At 39.9% G+C, this 21,112-nt stretch overlaps 1 protein-coding gene across 1 annotated transcript in view; it reads right to left on the bottom strand.

Annotated features, from left to right (window-relative positions):
• The window catches only part of LOC126419408 (serine/threonine-protein phosphatase 6 regulatory ankyrin repeat subunit C-like), a 372,581-nt gene that overhangs the window by 131,462 nt on the left and 220,007 nt on the right, over nt 1-21,112 (bottom strand). The window contains exon 12 of the mRNA XM_050086600.1: nt 1,471-1,605. Coding sequence (XP_049942557.1) covers nt 1,471-1,605 — 135 coding nt within the window. The remainder of the gene's footprint in view (nt 1-1,470; nt 1,606-21,112) is intronic.

Below are 21,112 nucleotides of genomic sequence, written 5' to 3'. Positions count from 1 at the left end.
TCATCTTCCTAATTTCAGAAGGAGAGGTGGGTGGAATTTCTATTGTATCAAATGCTGTGGGTAAGGCCTCTTCCATTAACTGCCTTGCTTCTTCTAATGAACATTTAGATCCTATTTTCTCTACAACATTTAAAAAATGATTATTCAAAATGTTTTCGACTTCTGGCTTGTTGTTCGCTTTGATGGTGATGCCATCATCCTGTACTCTTGGTTGCCCTGTCTCCCTTGTAATAATATTCCAAATTGTTTTGATTTTGTTATCAGAGGTATTAATCTCAGACATGATGCACATGCTTCTGGACTTTTTAATAACCTTTCTTAATGTAGCACAGATTTTCTCTGAAATTTGTAATTGTTGAGTCATTAATTGAACGCACAACTTTGGAGGGTAGTTTTGAATTACTGAATGGAGCTATGTCATATACTGTAACTAGCTGAGCATCATGATCAGAAAGCCCATTCTCAATAGGACAAGAATTTATGTTTTTAAACCTATCTTGGTCTATAAAAGTGTTATCTATCAATGTGCTGCTCTCCTTTACAGCTCAAGTAGGAAAATTAATTACAGATGTCAAATTGTAAGAACCGAGCAAGACTTCCAGGTTATTCTTCCTATTACACTCTTTCAGTGAATCAACACTGAAGTCCCCACAAATAATAATTTGCTTTCCCCTATCTGACAGATAGCACAACAAGGCATCCAAGTTTTCCAGGAGTAAATGAAAGTTTCCTGAAGGGGACATATATACTGTTACAATTATAAAAGAGCCCTCCTTCAGTTTAAGTTGACAGGCACATGCTTCTATTTGTTGTTCTAGACAAAACTTTTTGTATCTAAGCTTTCTACACAGTGATAACTTTTGACATATATGGCATCTCCTCCTCCCACCTTATTCTCTCTACTCCTATTTGCAGCTAGTTTATAACCACTGATATTTACCTTTTCCATATCAGACACAATGTGATGCTCAGACAGGCATAGTATAACTATCACATTACAAGATTCAATGTCATCTAAACAAACCAGGAGCTCATCTACTTTATTCTTCAATCCTGGAATATTTTGGTGTAAAATGGTAACATTATTTTTTACTTTACTTTTGTGAGAATCTACTTTTTTCTTTAATCCACCAATATTTTGGTTAAATATGGTAACATTATTATTTACTTTCCTGTTGTGAGAATTTTGTGAGTTTTGGACCTCTTTAGCACCTGCCTGAACTTCTCATTGGACTCTGATATTGGTCTAAAAACTGAATGGCATGTCTCACTATCCTAGTATTAGCATGACTGAAAAATCTGTCTCTCTCATTATCTACTGGTAAAGGATAAGTTTGGAAATTACATATTTTGAATAAAACCACAGACTGATTTATAGCATACATAATAGTCTTGGCACAATACTCTCATTCCCACGACTCTCAATATTAATTCCACTGCTTACTCATTAAGATTAGTGATTCAGCATACCTCATTGTTTCCTTCTACTGCAGCATAATGTAGTGGTGTTCTGCCTCGATGATCCATAATATTTATGTTGGCTCCAGATTGAATAAGTCTCTCAGCAAACCTCATAATTTTCTGAAGTGACTTTGGATGCCTAATCTATAAATATTTCATAAAATTATCATTTTAACACATTACACATGCCAATGCAATGTCGTGAAATCATCAGTGTTGAAAAATACTTTATTTATATTAATTACTAACTCTACTCTTCTAAATACACTACTCGGGTGCTCTTGTCTGTTGCTAGATACTTAACAATTATGAGTGTTACAAACAAGTCCAAGCATTCACAGCAATGGTAATATAACTTGTAAAAAGAACACCACACACAGATGGATGACAATCTTTAATGGGATATGACAGGTTTCGTGACCTATAGCCACATGCTCAGGCGTACATAATACTTGAAGTCATTAAAGACATTGAAGTAGAAAAGAAAGGAGACCCAACCTTCACCAATAAAATGGCATTGCTGTTCACTGAGGCTGCCACTCTGGTATGCTGGATAATCGGTTCTTCACTGCTTTTATGGAGGATGATGCAAGCACTATTTGACCCCGACTGCAGCTTGTGGTCTAGTGGCTGGTATTGTTGCCTCTGGATCATCGGGTCCTGGGTTCAATATCCAGCCAGGTTGGGGATTTTCTTTGCCTGGCGGCTGGGTGTTTGTGTTGTCCTCATAATTTCATCATCATTTGTGAAAGTTGTGAGGCTAGACTGTGTAAATATTGGAAATTTGTACAGGTGCTAATTACCATGCAGTTGAGCACCCCGCAAACCAATCATCATCATCATTGTCATCATTGTCATCACTATTTGACCCCTTTTGTAACTGACCATCTGTCTGGGTCTCCCTTCTTTTGTAGATCAATGTCCTTAATTATTAAAAGCAGAGGGCATCAAACTGCAGCCTGCACACTGCATATGGCCTAAATCAAGTATTCACGCCATTAGCCATTCTAACTGACCATCTCTCAGGGTCTCCCTTCTTTTGTACATCAATTTCCTTAATGATTTAAAGCAGAGGTCATCAAACTGCAGCCTGCATGTGGCCTAAATCAAGCATTCACACCATCTGCGGTTCCCACCTATGTTTTATATTAGTACTAGCGACCTGCCCCAGCTTTGCATGAGTAGCCCAAAGTACCTTTGGCCAGGTGACTTGTCTGGCATAGCAGTAATTTTGTGTATGGACCACTGTGTAGAGTTAGGATTAAAGGTCAGGGAACAACATTAAGAAACTTAAACACTGTAAGCAGCATTGACAAATTCAGCCATGAACTAAGTGAAGTTGGCCACTTAACTCAGGGACGCATGGGTAAGTAGTGCACTCACTGCATGTTTATAGAATGTGCGAGGGTAAATGTTTTTTTGTTTGTCTGCCAGCACTGACAACTAACGGGCATGTGTGACTCATCCTAGTCAGCTGCAATAGTATAAATTTTGACATGGACTCATGAATGCACATTACAGGATGAACAACTTCAAAGGTACTGTTTATTTGTAGTAAGAAACATTAAATTAACCAAGGTTCTTGTAAGAAGAAAAATGACAGTGAAAGCATTTACTTGTGGGAGTTGCCAGCAGAACATCCGTAGACGCACAGTAAAGGATATCATTATTCTGTGGCGGTGCGCACAAGGGACAGATTGTTTATTCTTTAATCATATATAATAGTTCTGTTGTTATTGATTCAATGTTAATATGAGCTTTACGTTGCAATAAAAAAATAAAATATTATAGCCTAACTACTTTGTTAGTCTTTCTGAAGATTGTAATAAGTAGTACATGGCTCCCTACCACCATTGGATAAGCAGCTGCCAGCAGAAAGTCGTATACTTCTAGCTCACTTATTTGTTACATAGTTTAATTCTTAATTTCTTTGCGTGTTTTTGGTACTTGCATTGTTTAATTCATAAATTTCGGGTGTATTGTAGTATTTGAGAGTTGTAGCATCGCGTTTTAGTACCTGAATAGTGTAAAATAGCGTAGTCTCCTTCTGCCGCCGAGTAGTGTGTCAGCAGTGCGCAAGTAGCAGCATTACTGCATTTACTAGGCAACCTTGTATTGTAATAACCGTTTAAATTTTGTGTCGATTTGCTTGTGCTCTCTGTAGATTAGTTCAGACGTTCTTTGCACAACAGTTTTTGGCATGGATAGGGACTGCAACTGCTGTGTTGGGATGCAGGCTGAGTTGGCATCCCTTCGCTCCCAGCTTCAGGCAGTGTTGGCTTCCGTCACACAGCTTGAGGCTGTTGCCAATGGGCATCACTGTGGGGGTCCGGATGGGGGTTTGTCGGGGACGGCCAGATCATCCCACGCATCCCCCGATCGGACTACGACTGTGGCTGCCCAGGATACTGCCCACATTGAGGCTGATCCCTCACCTGTGGTAGAGTGGAAGGTCGTCTCGAGGAGTGGCAGGGGGCGAAAGACATTCCGCAGTGCTGAACGGAAGGCCTCTCCAGTTTGTCTGACGAACCGGTTTCAGGTTCTGTCTCAAGCTGATACTGATCTTCGGCCAGACATGGCTGCTTGTCCTGTTCCAGAGGTTGCCCCTCAGTCTGCAAGATCCCGGCAGTCGCAGAGGGTAGGCTTACTGGTAGTTGGGAGCTCCAACGTCAGGCGCATAATGGGGGCCCTGAGGGATATGGCAGCAAGAGAGGGGAAGAAAACCAATGTGCAATCCGTGTGCATACGGGGGGGAGTCATTCCAGATGTGGAAAGGGTCCTTCCGGATGCCATGAAGGGTACAGGGTGCACCCATCTGCAGGTGGTCGCTCATGTCGGCACCAATGATGTGTGTTGCTATGGATCGGAGGAAATCCTCTCTGGCTTCTGGCGGCTATGTGATTTGGTGAATACTGCCAGTCTCTCTAGCAGGACGAAAGCAGAGCTCACCATCTGCAGCATCGTCGACAGGACTGACTGCGGACCTTTGGTACAGAGCTGAGTGGAGGGTCTGAATCAGAGGCTGAGACGGTTCTGCGACCGTGTGGGCTGCAGATTCCTCGACTTGCGCTATAGGGTGGAGGGGTTTCGGGTTCCGCTGGATAAGTCAGGAGTCCACTACACGCAGCAAGTGGCTACACAGGTAGCAGGGGTTGTGTGGCATGGACTGGGTGGTTTTTTAGGTTAGATGGCCTCGGGCAAGTACAGCAAGGGCAACAGCCTCAAAGGGTGAGGGGCAAAGTCAGGACATGCGGGGACCAAGTAGCAATCGGTATTGTAATTGTAAACTGTCGAAGCTGCATTGGTAAAGTACCGGGACTTCAAGCGCTGATAGAAAGCACCGAAGCTGAAATCGTTATAGGTACAGAAAGCTGGCTGAAGCCAGAGATAAATACTGACGAAATTTTTACAAAGGCACAGATGGTGTTTAGAAAGGATAGATTACACGCAACTGGTGGTGGCATGTTTGTCGCTGTTAGTAGTAGTTTATCCTGTAGTGAAGTAGAAGTGCACAGTTCCTGTGAATTATTATGGTTGGAGGCTACACTCAACAACCGAACTAGGTTAATAATTGGCTCCTTTTACCGACCTCCCGACTCAGCAGCATTAGTGGCAGAACAACTGAGAGAAAATTTGGAATACATTTCACATAAATTTTCCCAGCATGTTATAGTCTTAGGTGGAGATTTCAATTTACCGGATATAGACTGGGACACTCAGATGTTTAGGACGGGTGGTAGGGACAGAGCATCGAGTGACGTTATACTGAGTGCACTATCCGAAAATTACCTTGAGCAATTAAACAGAGAACCGACTCGTGGAGATAACATCTTGGACCTACTGATAACAAACAGACCCGAACTTTTCGACTCTGTAAGTGCAGAACAGGGAATCAGTGATCATAAGGCCGTTGCAGCATCCCTGAATATGGAAGGTAGTAGGAATATAAAAAAAGGGAGGAAGGTTTATCTGTTTAGCAAGAGTAATAGAAGGCAGATTTCAGACTACCTAACAGATCAAAATGAAAATTTCTGTTCTGACACTGACAAAGTTGAGTGTTTATGGAAAAAGTTCAAGGCAATTGTAAAATGCGTTTTAGACAGGTACGTGCTGAGTAAAACTGTGAGGGACAGGAAAAACCCACCGTGGTTCAACAACAAAGTTAGGAATCTACTGCGAAAGCAAAGATAGCTTCACTCCAAGTTTAAACGCAGCCAAAACCTCTCAGACAAACAGAAGCTAAACGATGTCAAAGTTAGCGTAAGGAGGGCTATGTGTGAAGTGTTCAGTGAATTCGAAAGTAAAATTCTATGTACTGACTTGACAGAAAATCCTAGGAAGTTCTGGTCTTAAGTTAAATCAGTAAGGGGCTCGAAACAGCATATCCAGACACTCTGGGATGATAATGGCATTGAAACAGAGGATTACACGCGTAAAGCTGAAATACTAAACACCTTTTTCCAAAGCGGTTTCACAGAGGAAGACTGCGCTGCAGTTCCTTCTCTAAATCCTCGCACAAACGAAATAATGGCTGACATCGAAATAAGTGTCCAAGGAATAGAAATGCAACTGGAATCACTCAACAGAGGAAAGTCCACTGGACCTGACAGGATACCAATTCGATTCTACACAGAGTACGCGAAAGAACTTGCCCCCCTTCTAACAGCCGTGTACTGCAAGTCTCTAGAGGAATGGAAGGTTCCAAATGATTGGAAAAGAGCACAGGTAGTCCCAGTCTTCAAGAAGGGTCGTCGAGCAGATGCGCAAAACTATAGACCTATATCTCTGACGTCAATCTGTTGTAGAATTTTAGGACATGTTTTTTGCTCGAGTATCATGTCGTTTTTGGAAACCCAGAATCTACTCTGTAGGAATCAACATGGATTCCGGAAACAGCGATCGTGTGAGACCCAACTCACTTTATTTGTTCATGAGACCCAGAAAATATTACATACAGGCTCCCAGGTAGATGCTATTTTCCTTGACTTCCAGAAGGCGTTCGATACAGTTCTGTACTGTCACCTGATAAACAAATTTAAGAGCCTACGGAATATCGGACCAGCTGTGTGGCTGGATTGAAGAGTTTTTAGCAAACAGAACACAGCATGTTGTTATCAATGGAGAGATGTCTACAGACTCTAGAGTGACCTCTGGCGTGCCACAGGGGAGTGTTATGGGACCATTGCTTTTCACAATATATATAAATGACCTAGTAGATAGTGTCGGAAGTTCCATGTGGCCTTTTGTGGATGATGCTGTAGTATACAGAGAAGTTACAGCATTAGAAAATTGTAGTCGGGTTGACGGAGGAGATAGAGAAGATCCAAAGAAGAGTGGCGCATTTCGTCACAGGGTTATTTGGTAACTGTGATAGCATTACAGAGATGTTTAGCAAACTCAAGTGGCAGACTCTGCAAGAGAGGTGCTCGGCATCGCGGTGTAGCTTGCTAGCCAGGTTTCGAGAGGGTGTGTTTCTGGATGAGGTATCGAATATATTGCTTCCCCCTACTGATACCTCCCGAGGAGATCACGAATGTATAATTAGAGAGATTAGAGCACGCATGGAGGCTTTCAGACAGTCGTTCTTCCCACGAACCATACGCGACTGGACCAGAAAAGGGAAGTAATGACAGTGGCACGTAAAGTGCCCTCCACCACACACCGTTGGGTGGCTTGCGGAGTATAAATGTAGATGTAGGTAGATGTAGAAAGTGGTGACCCCATATAAAGAATTTTGTTGCAGACGAACAAATGCAGCCCAGTTCAATTTCGTCTACCAGGAGATCAGCGAGTCCGCGCAGCACACAGAGTGTTACAGATCGGAGCGGCGTTTTGTTAAAGACCATTGAGGAATTGTGACATGACATCAAAGAACAAGAAAACACTGTGTTGAATTTTTCTGCGCCATCAAGTAATGGCCTTTTGACAGAGAAAAATAGCAAGATGAAATTACGCCCACAGCATTTCATACCTGATAAAACTGAACTGTGGCTTGCGGTGCTTGATCTGACTTTCCAGCATCATGGCATTGTAAATGAAGAGACAAAATTTACGATCACCATTAGTGCACTTGACAACAAAACAGCAACAATCAGTGCAGATATAATACTTCAGCTGCCCGCCACGCAAAAGTATATGCGTTTTAAGCAGTTACTCATTGAGTGACTATGTCGGCCAGTGGAACAACGTATTCAAGTATTGCACAGTGAAAAGAGAGGAGATAAGTCACCTTCGGAATTTTGGCTTCACCTGTGAAGTTTAGTCAATGAACCGAGTTGCCAGATACGACACTGCAACATGTATGACGTGTGCAGTTGCCAGAGGCAGTCAGAATGGCTGTGGCGCTCTCAGATGCACAAGATATCTCGGAGTTGATCTCATTAGCCGACAAGGTCTACACCTTGTTAGATGCAGCGCATACATCGATGGTGATATTCGGACACAACAGTACAGACTCACAGGAAACGGTGGCAATACAATAACACCAACAGCCAGACGTTTCTCAACAACTGGATGACCTACAAAAACAAGTTGAAGGATTGAAGCAGCAGATATCGACATTGCTCGGAGGCAAGACAGGCACAAACAAGAAGAGGAAGGAAGATGACATTGTGTCTAAGGAGCGTATCTGCTCGTACCACCGATGATTCGGAAGCGAGGTGACATGCTGCACATCACCCTGCAATCACCCAAATGGCGACAGTGGCCGGCATTAGTTGCCGCTGGTCACGAGTTCGAGCACCAGCACCTACTGTTATGAGGTGAGATCGAAGAGGGGCAGCTACGGGTGAGTAACCTTTCTTCTTTACCTTCACTGTCCCATCAGCTGTTTGTTACAGACGTTAAGTCCAGCCGTGTTTATCTAGTCGACTCAGGTGTGGGATGTTAGTGCATTGCCTGTTAGAAAGTGTGATGTGAAGCTCCCTCCATCTCAGTCGAAACTCACAGCAGCAAACCAGACGTCAATAGCGACTTATGGAAAATGTCAGATAGAGGTAGACCTCGGGCTCCATGAAAGTTTACCATGGACTTTCATAATTTCCGATGTGCTAGACGCAATATTGGGTGCAGATTTCTTGTTTCATTATGCACTTGAGGTATCTATTAGCTCAGTGAGCATTTGACGGGGGACACAGTGCATTAGAGGCACCCTAGGACGAAGCCCTATGTCCACGTCTGATTGCAGACAAGTAGCAAACTGCGAATCCATGTCTGGTGGGCAGACAATAAAGTACAATACGGTACTTCACATCAGGACTACACCCGGTCAACCAGTGTCTCAACGCCCACACTGGTTAGCTCTGGATTGTTTTGCTGCAGCAAAGGCAGTGTTCGAAGAATTATTACACTCTGGGAATGGTCCGTAGATCCGACAGTCCGTGGTCATCGCCACTTCACCTCATAAAGAAGAAAGATGGGACTTGGAGAGCGTGCGGAGATTACAGGGCACTAAATACTCGTACCATCCCCAATCTTTATCCGATAAACCACATATCAGGGATTTTACACACACACTTGCAGGCGTGACCATTTTTAGTGTCATTGATTGCAAAAAAGCATATCACCAGATACCGGTCGCACCTGCTGATATTCCGAAGACGGTTGTCACGACACCATTCGGTTTATTCGAATACCTCCGTATGCCATTTGGGTTAAAAAATGTGGCACAAACTTGGCAGTATTTCATTGAAGAAGTCCTCAAAGGTTTACCATATTGCTTCGCGTACATCGATGACATCTTGGTTTTTTTGTTGTCTGAGGAATTGCATGAACTACATCTAAGGACTGTTTACCAGTGTATTGAGGCATATGGCATTTTGGTCAATGAATCAAAGTGTTTACTTTGAGAATGTCAGGTGCCATTCTTGGGCTACTCAGTGACAGCAGCCGGTATCAGCCCACTGCAAGACAAACTCAACCTTATCGAAGAGATGACTCGCCCCATCGACTATCTCCAATTACACTGGTTTCTTGAAGCAGTTAACTTCTACAGACAACATCTGCCTAATGCGGTGGCCATTCAAGCCCCTTTGATGTCAGCACTAGTTGGCAAGGATGCAGTAGGCAAACAACCTTTACAGTGGACATCAGAGATGCAGATGACATTCGACAAGATCAAAACCTGTCTACTTCAGGCAATAATGTTGGCACATCCGGTTCCTCAAGCTCGACTGGCAATTGTTGTGGATGTGAGCCAGCAGGCAATAGGTGCAGAAGGTGGGAAAAAATTGGCAGCCTCTAGGTTTCTTCTCCCGCAAGCTTACATCGTCGCAAGTAAAATGTAGTGCCTATGATAGGGAGGTACTGGCAATTTATGAAGCCATCAGACATTTCCAACCGCAAGTAGAAGGCAAACCATTCACCGTTTCTACAGACCACAAGCCAATTACTTTCACCTTCAGTAAGAACAAGGATGGTTGCTCACCACGACAATTTAGACAACTCGAGTTTATCGCCCAGGTTACGATACACCTGCAGCATGTAAAAGGAGCTGAGAATGTCGTGGCAGATTTCCTGTCTAGGTTGGAAACAATCTCTCACACTATTGACTACAAGGAAATAGCTGCAGCACAGGAAACAGACCAGCAACTTGCTAAATTCTCTCGTGATAGTACGTCTGAGTTATGCTTGTAACAAATACAACTTACAGGTGAACACTTCCGAGTTTGGTGTGATGTATCACAAGGAAAACCGAGACCGTTCATACGTGAGAGATTGCAATGACCATTATTTGATAGCATCCATGGACTGGCTCATCTGGGAATAAACGCCAGTGTCAAACTAATGACAGACAGACTCGTGTGGCCCGGTATAAATAGAGACTGCCGTAATTGGGCAAAAATGTGCCTGGACTGTCAGAGGGCCAAGGTGGGAGACACGTGCACAAAGCAGTAGGAAACTTCCCACTTACCACACAACGTTTCACATATGTGCACCTGGACATCGTGGGACCACTTTTGCCGTCGGAAGGATACTCTTATCTCCACAATGCGGTGGACCGCTTCACCAGATGGGAAGAGGCGATTCCGTTATCGGATATTTCAGCAAATACGGTGGCACGCGTATTTCTTTCATCTTTGATAGCACGTTTCGGCTGCCCTTTACATGTCACCACAGACCAGGGGCATCAGTTTGAATCGACGTTGTTCTCGGAATTGGCCAACCTCTGTGGGTTCCAACATCATTGCACCACAGGGTACCACCCAGCAAGCAATGGGATGCTGGAACACTGGCATAGAACATTAAAAGCTGCATTAATGTGCCATGCACAGTCTTGGTCGTTAGCATTACCACTAGTTTTGTTGGGCCTACGCACAGCATTGAAAACGGATTTAGGGGCATTCCTAAAGGTGAACCCTTACGACTGCCTGCAGAATTCTTCACCGATAAGGAAGGGGCATGACAGACTGAACTGCCATTTACATTGCAAATGGTATGCGACTTCGCCCATCTCCTGTCTCGAGACATGGAGCAGTAAATACGTTCATGCACAAAGATCTACGCTCATGTACACATGTGATGCTATGGACGGACGTTGTCAAGTCACAACTTCAGCCTCCATATTCTGGACCTTACAGAGTGCTCTCACAGGATGAACATACCATGCAGATAGGTCTAAATGGAAAGAGTCAAGTGGTATCATTGGAACGGCTGAAACCTGCACATATGTAACCAACTGAAGAGGACACAAAGGTCAGGCACCAAGCGCCACCTTCCACACCACTGGATCAGGATGACACCACCTCACCACCACAAGAGGAAGCGGTACCGTCACTACCAGCAACAGAAGCTGAAGAAGTTCAACCAATGCCTTCAGTACACACAAGAGCTGGGTGTCAGGTCAGATATAAATACCCCGACATTCCCGGAGCTCCACTCTATCGGAAGGGGGCTGTGTAGGAGTCGCCAGCAGAACATCCGTAGATGCACAGTGAAGGATAGCATTATTCTGTGGTGTTGCACATAAGAGACAGATTGTTTATTCTTTGATTATATATAATAGTTCTGTTGTTATTGATTCAATGTTAATATCAGCATTTCGTTGCAATAAAAAAATAAAATATTATAGCCTAACTACTTCATGAGTCTTTCTGAATATTATAATAAGTAGTATGTGGCTAAATACTAAACATTGGTCATTGTGCCTCAAACTGCATAATGCATTTAAATATAAGTGCAGTTAGTGTTATTTATGAATTAATAATCTGCTCACACACGTAACAAATCACTTTGCCAGGCAATTGCAGTGGCACAACTGGGGAGTTGCTGAGGGTGTGTAATGGGACACCCTCGTCTAACATTACCTTTCTTTAATAGAAATAGCTGATACCAGGAATATTTTTGAATCTTGTATAGGTGAACAATATCTCAGCTATTTCACTAAAAAAATTTCATATGATTTTGTATACTATGTACTGTATTTCAGGCTAAAATATATAAAAAGAAATTAGTTTATTACAATTGATATATACTAACTCTGTATGTACAGATAAAATTACTTTTCTTTTGGAAACATTTGAAATTACAAAATAACTAGCTCACTTAAAATTCCTATTATTAATTTATGCAATCTAACACTAATTATTAAATTTATTTCTGGACTCATTTATAAAATAATGATATAACTTAGTCAAGGTTTTTCTTTTGCCAAGAAAGTTTGTAAACTCTTTGGAATATAGTTAGTACCGCAGAATGAGTGAGGAATAGTGGGCATGCCTCTAATGGAATAGGTCATGTTTCTATGTTTGACAAAAACAATGTGAATTTTTGTTCTACAGTGGAGATTGTAAATCAGTTTGATATAGAAGAATGGGATAAAATTAATAAAAAAAGTCATAGAAACAGAAATTACTTCATCAGTTATCCTATCAACTAGAGCCCACAAAGTTAAAAAATTTCAGCCTGAAGAATCTACCCCCACACAAGACAAACTGCAGTCAAGAAGGAAAAAATGCATATAAGTAACAAAATTATTTGTACATCTTACTCCTCTCAAAGCATCTGAAACAAAGCAATTAATCTTTTTAAAGAAACTGAAAAATTTACTAGTAACACGTGTGATGGTAAGATTACAATTGTGGGTATCATCTGAGATCAGTTGACTGATAAAGAAGTTTTGTCTGTTGCAGAAGAAGAAAGGACAGTGATTAGTGTCATCTTCAGTTTATGTATAAATGAATATATATCATATGAAGAAAGAAGACCCGAGAGCTGCCCAACAAAGTCGTATCAACAGTGATGAGATACTGTCAACAATGATGGACCAGATCAATTGAAAGAGGACATTATAACTATGATGAAGGACATGAAAAAAGAAAAGATAAGTGCAGACTATTTGTGAAATTAACTTTTCTTTTAACTCGTGTGATTGCTAGGAAAATGAATAGAGACGAGGCTAGTAGTGATGTAGAAGTGATAGCTGTAGGACTCAGCCAGATTAGATTAGATTAGATTAGATTAGAGTCAGTTTTCATTCCATAGACCCAAAAAATGAGATGAATGTCATGGTTGTGGAACATGTCAAAAGTATAACATAAAAACATAAAACATTTGAATATAATATTTACTATCCCGATCATTTGTCAGGAGATAGTCAAAATATGTTTATAAAAGGCAGTAAACTGGAACAGCTAATATTTACAGAACGAAACACTATTAATAAATTTATGATAAACATAATAGCTAATCTTGACTGTTGTGACCAATTGTTGTCAAAACTGAAATGTAACAGGTATTTTTACTTAAGTTGGCATAACAGTCTCTTAAGATATTCATCTATGGAGCAGAAGGAGTTGCCTATCAAAAAGTCTCCCAAACTCTGCTTAAGCTGTGCTTCATCTGAAACCAAGTTTTTAATGGTTGGTGGCAATTTATTGAAAATGTGTGTTCCTGAATATTGGGTGCCTTTTTGGACCAAGGTAAGTGATTTTAGGTCTTTATGTAGATAGTTCTTATTCCTAGTATTGATACTATGTATTGAGCTATTGGATGGAAACAGAGATGCATTACCTGCAACAAATTTCTTTAAGGAATAAATATACTGAGAAGCAGTGGTTAGAATACAAAGTTCCTTGAATAGGTTTTTACAAGATGTTCTTGAATTTACACCACAAATGATTGTTATCACATGCTTTTGCACCCTAAAATCTTTTGCTCGGTTTGATGAGTTGCCCAAGAATATGATCACGAATGACATAATAGAATGAAAGTAAGCAAAGTATGCAGGTTTTTATATATTTATATCTCTTACATCTGAGATTCTCACAGCAAATACAGACTTGTTTAGGTGCTTAAGCAATTCTGTGGTATGTGCTTCCCAACTGAATTTATTATGGAGTTGTAATCCCAGAAACTTAACACTGTCAACCTCTTCGATCTGCATGTCTTCATATGTTATACTCATGCTGGAAGGAAATCTCTTACAGGTTCTAAACTGCATATAGTGGATCTTCTCAAAGTTTAATGACAGTGAACTAGCTTTAAACCACTTATTAATGTCAGTGAAAATTTGATTAGCAACTTTTTCTAAATCTGACTTGACTTGCTACTTATTTCAATGTTTCTATAATCCGCAAACAAAACAAACTTAGCATCTGTCAATGTAACAGATGAGAGGTCATTAATGTATACAAGAAAAAGCATTGGAGCCAAGATGGAACCTTGAGGAACACCACATGTAATTAATTCCCAGTCAGATGAAGACTGGCTGCTTACTGCACACGTGTTTCACAACGATTCCTTTATTTCCTGTTAGGTGGATAAGACTCAAACTATTTCGCAGCATTGCTGTTGCCACCATAATATTCTAATTTACTTAAGAGAATGCTGTTGTTCACACAGTCAAAGTCTTTTGACAGGTCACAGAAAATGCCAGTAGCCTCTAATTTGTTATCTAATTAATTAAGTACATTCTCACTGTAAGTGTAAATAGCTTTCTCTGTATCAGAACCCACCAGTGACCCAAACTGTGACTTGGACAATATATTATTTGCGGTCAGATACTTAAGGAGATGTTTGAACACAACCTTTTCAAATATTTTTGAGAAGCCAGAAAAAGTGAAATTGGTCAATAGTTTGATGGTATCCCTTTATCCCTCTTCATAAAGAAGCTAACTTCAGCATATTTTAGTTTGTTTGGAAATGTTTCGCTGATAAGAGATTGATTACACAATTAACTTAAGATAGAACTTAACTCGCATGAGCACTCTTTGATTAACTTTGTCGATATGTTATCATACCCACTGGAATACTTGGATTTTAAGGATTTTATGATGGATGCTACTTCTTTGGGAGACGAGAGTGTCATTTCCATTTCACTGACATTATTTTTAAAGACTAGTCTCAGATACTCCATTGCACTGTTCACTGAACCTGATAACCCCAAGCTGTCAGTAACAGAAATGAAGGAATTGTTTAAGAGGTTTGCAACACTACATGTACTTATTACCAAAGTCTCATTTATTTTTAGAGCTATCTGTTCCTCTTCCTTTTGGCCCCACCTGTCTCTGTCTTCACAATATCCCATACAGTTTTTATTTTGTTACCTGATGTAATTATCTTTTTCTCATAATAAAGCTGCTTCGAGTTCTGGATTACTTCCTCAAATATTTTGCAGTATTCTTTGTAATACATTACAATTCTAACATCAGAGCTATTCCTAGATAGTACATACATGTCCCGGGACATGTTTGCACCAAGTGAAAGCATAGTTAGCAAAGGAACAGTTAAAACTGGTATTCTGCAGTCGATTTTGGAGCAAAAGGAAGACAGAACAGTCTGAAAATAATAGTAAAATGGACAGGGTACAATACCAACTAGACCAACTTAGTAATCAGGTCTGAGCTAAAAAATGGGTTGTCAGAGGGATTAAAAAGTGTGAATGAAAACGTTGATGTCTTAGAAAGTAAGACTATTGTTTTGGAAAATGAGTTTATTCCTGAGGTTGCAAATCAGAAGAAGAATGTTAATAATGTCAGAGTTCAACAGAAGGTCGTAGTGGAAAAAATGGAACAAAGCTTTAGTAGTTTAGATCCAAAAATTTTAAATGTTAAAAACAGTATGCAAACTAATGTAAATGTTTTAGATCAAAAAATTTCAGCAGATCAGGAAAATTGTATCCACAAAAATCTGTATTTGAACAATGGTACTGCATGGTCCAACATTCCTATCAAAAGTTTTCCATCAGATAATTTACATCCAATGGATTTTCTACACCACTGTAGAGATAGTTTTGTGTCAGGCATGAGTTAAATTTGTTAAAAGATGTCTTGAAGGTGAAGCTCTGTCTTGAGTAAATCCAAATTTAAGTAAGTAGAAAACACACCAAAGTTTTGAAAAAAGATTTTTAAATAAATTTTGGTCAGAAGCTGAACAGGGGAGAGTTAAAAGCGAATTTTTGAATGGTCCTAATTAGGAATAATGGGGATAACCATGGGCAATTTTATAGGAGAAACAATCTAGAGGTAACTATTTTGGAAACACCAGTCTGCCTCAATGAAGGTCCACAGTTTTGGGGCAAGGAAACAAAAGTACAGGGCCCACAATGATTGTAATTAGACAACAATAACTGTGTTAATAATGTGGCACAGGTATCTGAAGTTGAACAGAAGGAAAATCATATTTGTCATTTAGGTTTTGATCAAAAGATTGGGGATACTATGTTTCATTATAGTGATGTAGTATGTGATGATGATTTCTTCTCTTGGTCAGAAAACAGTGTTATTGATGTCTGTAAAACATGTGAAGACTGTATTGGATCTGAATTAGGTGGTATTTTTGATGCAGATGTGAATAAGAGCTGTGAGATAACTGAGGCTGGTAAGTCTGAGTCTGGTACCAGTAACTTTTCGCAAATGAATGTAGGTGAGGTGGGTTACTTTGATCGAGATGTGACTAGCGGCTTTAATGATGTATTTGATGAAGTAATTTTGGAATAATATGATAATGAGGATGATGAGTATCAGGTATTTGTGGAGTTTAAGAATAATGAAGTTTCAGTGAAGTTTCAGAGTTATTTATGATTACAGTTAAGGTAAGTGATGCATGTGATGATGTAAGTGAGAGTCATGAAATACAAGTTCAGTCAAAGCAGTTTTTCATTAATGTCATGGAGTGTAATGATGCAAACAGTAAAGGTGGGTTATCTGTAAACCTAGAGAATAAAGGTGAAAACTTTTTGAAGTTTGTTTGGGACCATATTGATGATAACACAGATAATTGTGTATTCTGGAATAAGTTAGCTGTGGTTAGCCAAAATTCGTATCCAAATTGGTGGAATGAAGTGAAAGAAGATCAAACAGGAAGTGTAATTTTGACAGTATATATTTTGTGTTCCTTTTGTAATAAGTGATGTTAGTTGTGCTATGGAATCCATTCAGTGTGTTCAGTCTTTACCTGACAACACGAGTAACCAAAGTAATGCTATGATACCAGTAAAGTTGATTAAACCCTGCAAAAACAGTGTGGATGTAGCATTTGATGAAATTGAAAATGATCTTTTACATGAAGTATCTAATAACAGAAGTGATGATTCAGATTTTGAATGTCTTTACATTAAGATTGATCAGTGGGAAAGGAACTGTTTGATACAGGTAGCCCAATTTGTAGCATATCTGAGTAATTTAGAGACAAGATTAGGTGTAGTAAGAATTTTATGGAAATGTCCATTGCATGTCTAAAGATAAGAGGAACTACTGGTAACCAAAGCAAGTAAGATGTCAAGTACTGTTAACATATAATATAGAGGACAATACCTAGGAACATGCATGCTCAGTGACGCCTAGTCTAGAGGAAAATACACACTATGTCTGTAGATTTATAAGACTATATAACAGTCTTTTGTTTGTCTGGAATTTAGCATGTAAGATGATGTATAGCAACTGAAGCTCAAGGAATGAGAATACCAATGGGTGGAATACGGAAGTCAAACCAAAGAAAGAAACCACAACCAAGGGACCAGGATTTTTGGTGGGATCAGCAGTGGTTTCACAGAAGAAAGCATTTAACAAAGTGAGTCATCAAGTGGATGAACAGGTATGTGACTATCTCTCATAACACAGATGATCACAGTGCATCAAGATTAAAGACATTAACTGAACCTACAGCTTCATGTATAGAGTCAAATTGCTCTCAGAGGAATACAGACAAACTACTTACTTTTCTACAAGTTAACATCCATAGTATTAGAAATAAGATATTAGAATTAGAACATTTATGTAACACTGAGCATGTAGATGTTATATGTGTATCTGAGCACTGGATAACCCAAGAAGAAGTAAATATGTTTGTTCCCCAAGGGTATGTTGTGGGAGACATGATATGTGGAAAACAAAGGAAGAATGGTGGTGCTGGAATTCTTGTCAAAGAAGGAATAAAGTTTTCCAGAACTGATGTATCTATGTACTCCTCAGAACTAGATAGGGAGTTTAGTTGTGTAAAACTAATGAATAAAAATATAGTGGTAGTTAGTCTATATAGGTCACCAGATGGTGATGTAAATTTGTTTATTGAAAAATGTTAATTAATAGTTAAAAATAAATTGAAGAGTAAAACAAGAATTGCTATATGTGGTGATCTCAATATAGAAATACTAAACACACAGAGGCCAGTTACTAGGACATTTTTGAATATGCTAAGATCATTAGACCTCTATTGTACAAATAACTGTGCCACATGTCAGAATTCCTGCATAGACAATATTTTGTGAATGGACTTGCAGATCATGAGCCACTACTCCTTACACTCTGTATGAGGCAGCCAGTTAAAAAGGAAGAACCTAAAGTAGCAATGGTACGAGGACAAAAGGAAGAATGCATAAGTATGTTTGTTGATAGATTAGGAAGTGCAGATTGGGACTTTATATATAATTGTCAGTCTGGAAAAAGAGAAGCTGAAATTACCTTTGATAACGTCTTTAAAAAGTACACAGATTTATGGTATTCTTGTTCAACAGTAAAAAAATAGATATCCAAGTGAAATGAAAAAGAAAACTCTGAACTGGTTTACAGAAGAGCTAGCAGAAATTAGAGGAAACATGCATATGCTGCACCAGATGCATAAGCAAGCCACTAACCAAGGAGCAGAACAGAGATTGAACATTCATAGGTCATATCTGAAATGCAAAAAATATTGCAAAGCTAAAATACTTCTGGCAAAAAAACAAGCAGCGGAAAAATATATAGAAAGGGCTCCCAACAAATCCAAGGCAGCATGGCAGATAATAAAACAAGAGAATATGCCAAAATGTACAGAAACAGCTCTCCTTGAACCTGAGGAATTAAATCAATACTTTATAACTCAGTTAAAGAAATAAGTAACAGTCTTAAAGCAACAAATTCATCTGCAATGGACCTTGTTGGAACACCACTGCCTGTTAATCTGGTATTTCAATGGAGGGCTGTCACACCTGCTGATGTTATAAAAGCTGTATCCAAATTTTCAGGTTCTAAAAGTATGGACTGTTATTGGTTATCAAATAACTTAATTAAAAAGACAATACACACAATCATCAAACCATGAGCTTTTATTTTTAATAAATGTGTAGAATTTGGAGTTTTTCCAGATGCACTTAAGGTATCAAAAGTTGTCCCAGTTTTTAAAAAAGGGAACAAACATTTACCCCAAAGCTACAGACCAGTCTCCATTGTTTCAATATTCTCAAAGATATTTGAGGCACTGATACACACACAAATAAGCAGCTTCTTTGAAAAACACAATATCCTATGTAGCAATCAGTTTGGTTTTTGCAAAGGGAAAAACACAACAGGGGCCATCTTGAAAATCATTGACCAAACCTTAACAGCTTTTGAAAACAATAACATGGTATCACTGGTATGATGTGACATAAGCAAAGCTTTCGATTGCATTCCTGTTGACGTACTACTGGGGAAACTAGAGTTTTATGGGGTGAGAGGGAGCACATTAGCTAAGATAAATTCTTATTTAAGTAGCCGAAACAATTCGTTTCAGTCAGAAATGTAAATTCTTGCGTAATGGAAATCAGCACAGGTGTACCACAAGGGTCGATCCTTAGACCCTTCTTCATTGTAGCTATTAATGATTTACCTAAAAACATAGCCCACCCTGTTGTGAGTTATGCTGAGGATACAACACTACTTACCACACATCAGAACATTTCAGATCTGAATAAACTAACAAAAGAAACACTTGATAAGGCTCTGGGCTGGTTTGCAGCCAATAAGCTCCTATGCAATCCTGATAAAGCTTTTAATGGGAACATCAAATGATGTAGGCAGTAAGTCGGTAAAACTCTTAGGTATTCACATTGACTCTAAACTCTATTGGGAGGAACATGTCAATCATGTATGTGAAAAAATATCTTAGGTGGCATACCTTATCTTGAAACTAAGGGAGGTACTGAGCTTAGAGTACCTTAGGGTGACATACTTTGGGCTATTCCAGTTACATATTTCATATGGTCTGATTATATGGGGGCACTCACCTTACGTCAAGAACATCTTGAAATTACAAAAAAAATATACATCTATGTGTCTGTACTCTACATTTAAAAAAATATTTCGGAATTTATTGCCAGAAGGGAACTACATGAGAACAACACGAGGGCTAAGGGTAATTTAAACATACTGCACCACAGATTAGCAAGAACAAGAAATTCCTACAAAGTAAACTCACTCAAAATGTTCGATAAACTGCCAATTCATGTTGTCTATGGATATAACTTTTTTTTTTTTTTTTAATCAACTGGTACTGCTGGCTTCCAGATCATCCATTCTATGATATTAAAGAATTCTTTGAGATGCCTGAGGAGGATATTAGCATTTAAAAGTTGTCTGTAGTTAAATATATTATTGTGTACTGTGGTTAATTACATAGTGTATACAATGAACAATACAATAGTATACTGTATTAGATTATACACTCCTGGAAATTGAAATAAGAACACCGTGAATTCATTGTCCCAGGAAGGGGAAACTTTATTGACACATTCCTGGGGTCAGATACATCACATGATCACACTGACAGAACCACAGGCACATAGACACAGGCAACAGAGCATGCACAATGTCGGCACTAGTACAGTGTATATCCACCTTTCGCAGCAATGCAGGCTGCTATTCTCCCATGGAGACGATCATAGAGATGCTGGATGTAGTCCTGTGGAACGGCTTGCCATGCCATTTCCACCTGGCGCCTCAGTTGGACCAGCGTTCGTGCTGGACGTGCAGACCGCGTGAGACGACGCTTCATCCAGTCCCAAACATGCTCAATGGGGGACAGATCCGGAGATCTTGCTGGCCAGGGTAGTTGACTTACACCTTCTAGAGGACGTTGGGTGGCACGGGATACATGCGGAAGTGCATTGTCCTGTTGGAACAGCAAGTTCCCTTGCCGGTCTAGGAATGGTAGAACAATGGGTTCAATGACGGTTTGGATGTACCGTGCACTATTCAGAGTCCCCTCGACGATCACCAGTGGTGTACGGCCAGTGTAGGAGATCGCTCCCCACACCATGATGCCAGGTGTTGGCCCTGTGTGCCTCGGTTGTATGCAGTCCTGATTGTGGCGCTCACCTGCACGGCGCCAAACACGCATACGACCATCATTGGCACCAAGGCAGAAGCAACTCTCATCGCTGAAGACGACATGTCTCCATTCGTCCCTCCATTCACGC

The sequence above is a fragment of the Schistocerca serialis genome, chromosome 1, assembly GCF_023864345.2.
Source record: "Schistocerca serialis cubense isolate TAMUIC-IGC-003099 chromosome 1, iqSchSeri2.2, whole genome shotgun sequence".
In the NCBI taxonomy this organism is placed as follows: Eukaryota; Metazoa; Arthropoda; class Insecta; order Orthoptera; family Acrididae; genus Schistocerca; species Schistocerca serialis.
The sequence above is the reverse complement of the archived record's forward strand: the minus strand, read 5'-3'. Positions and strand labels throughout refer to the sequence as shown.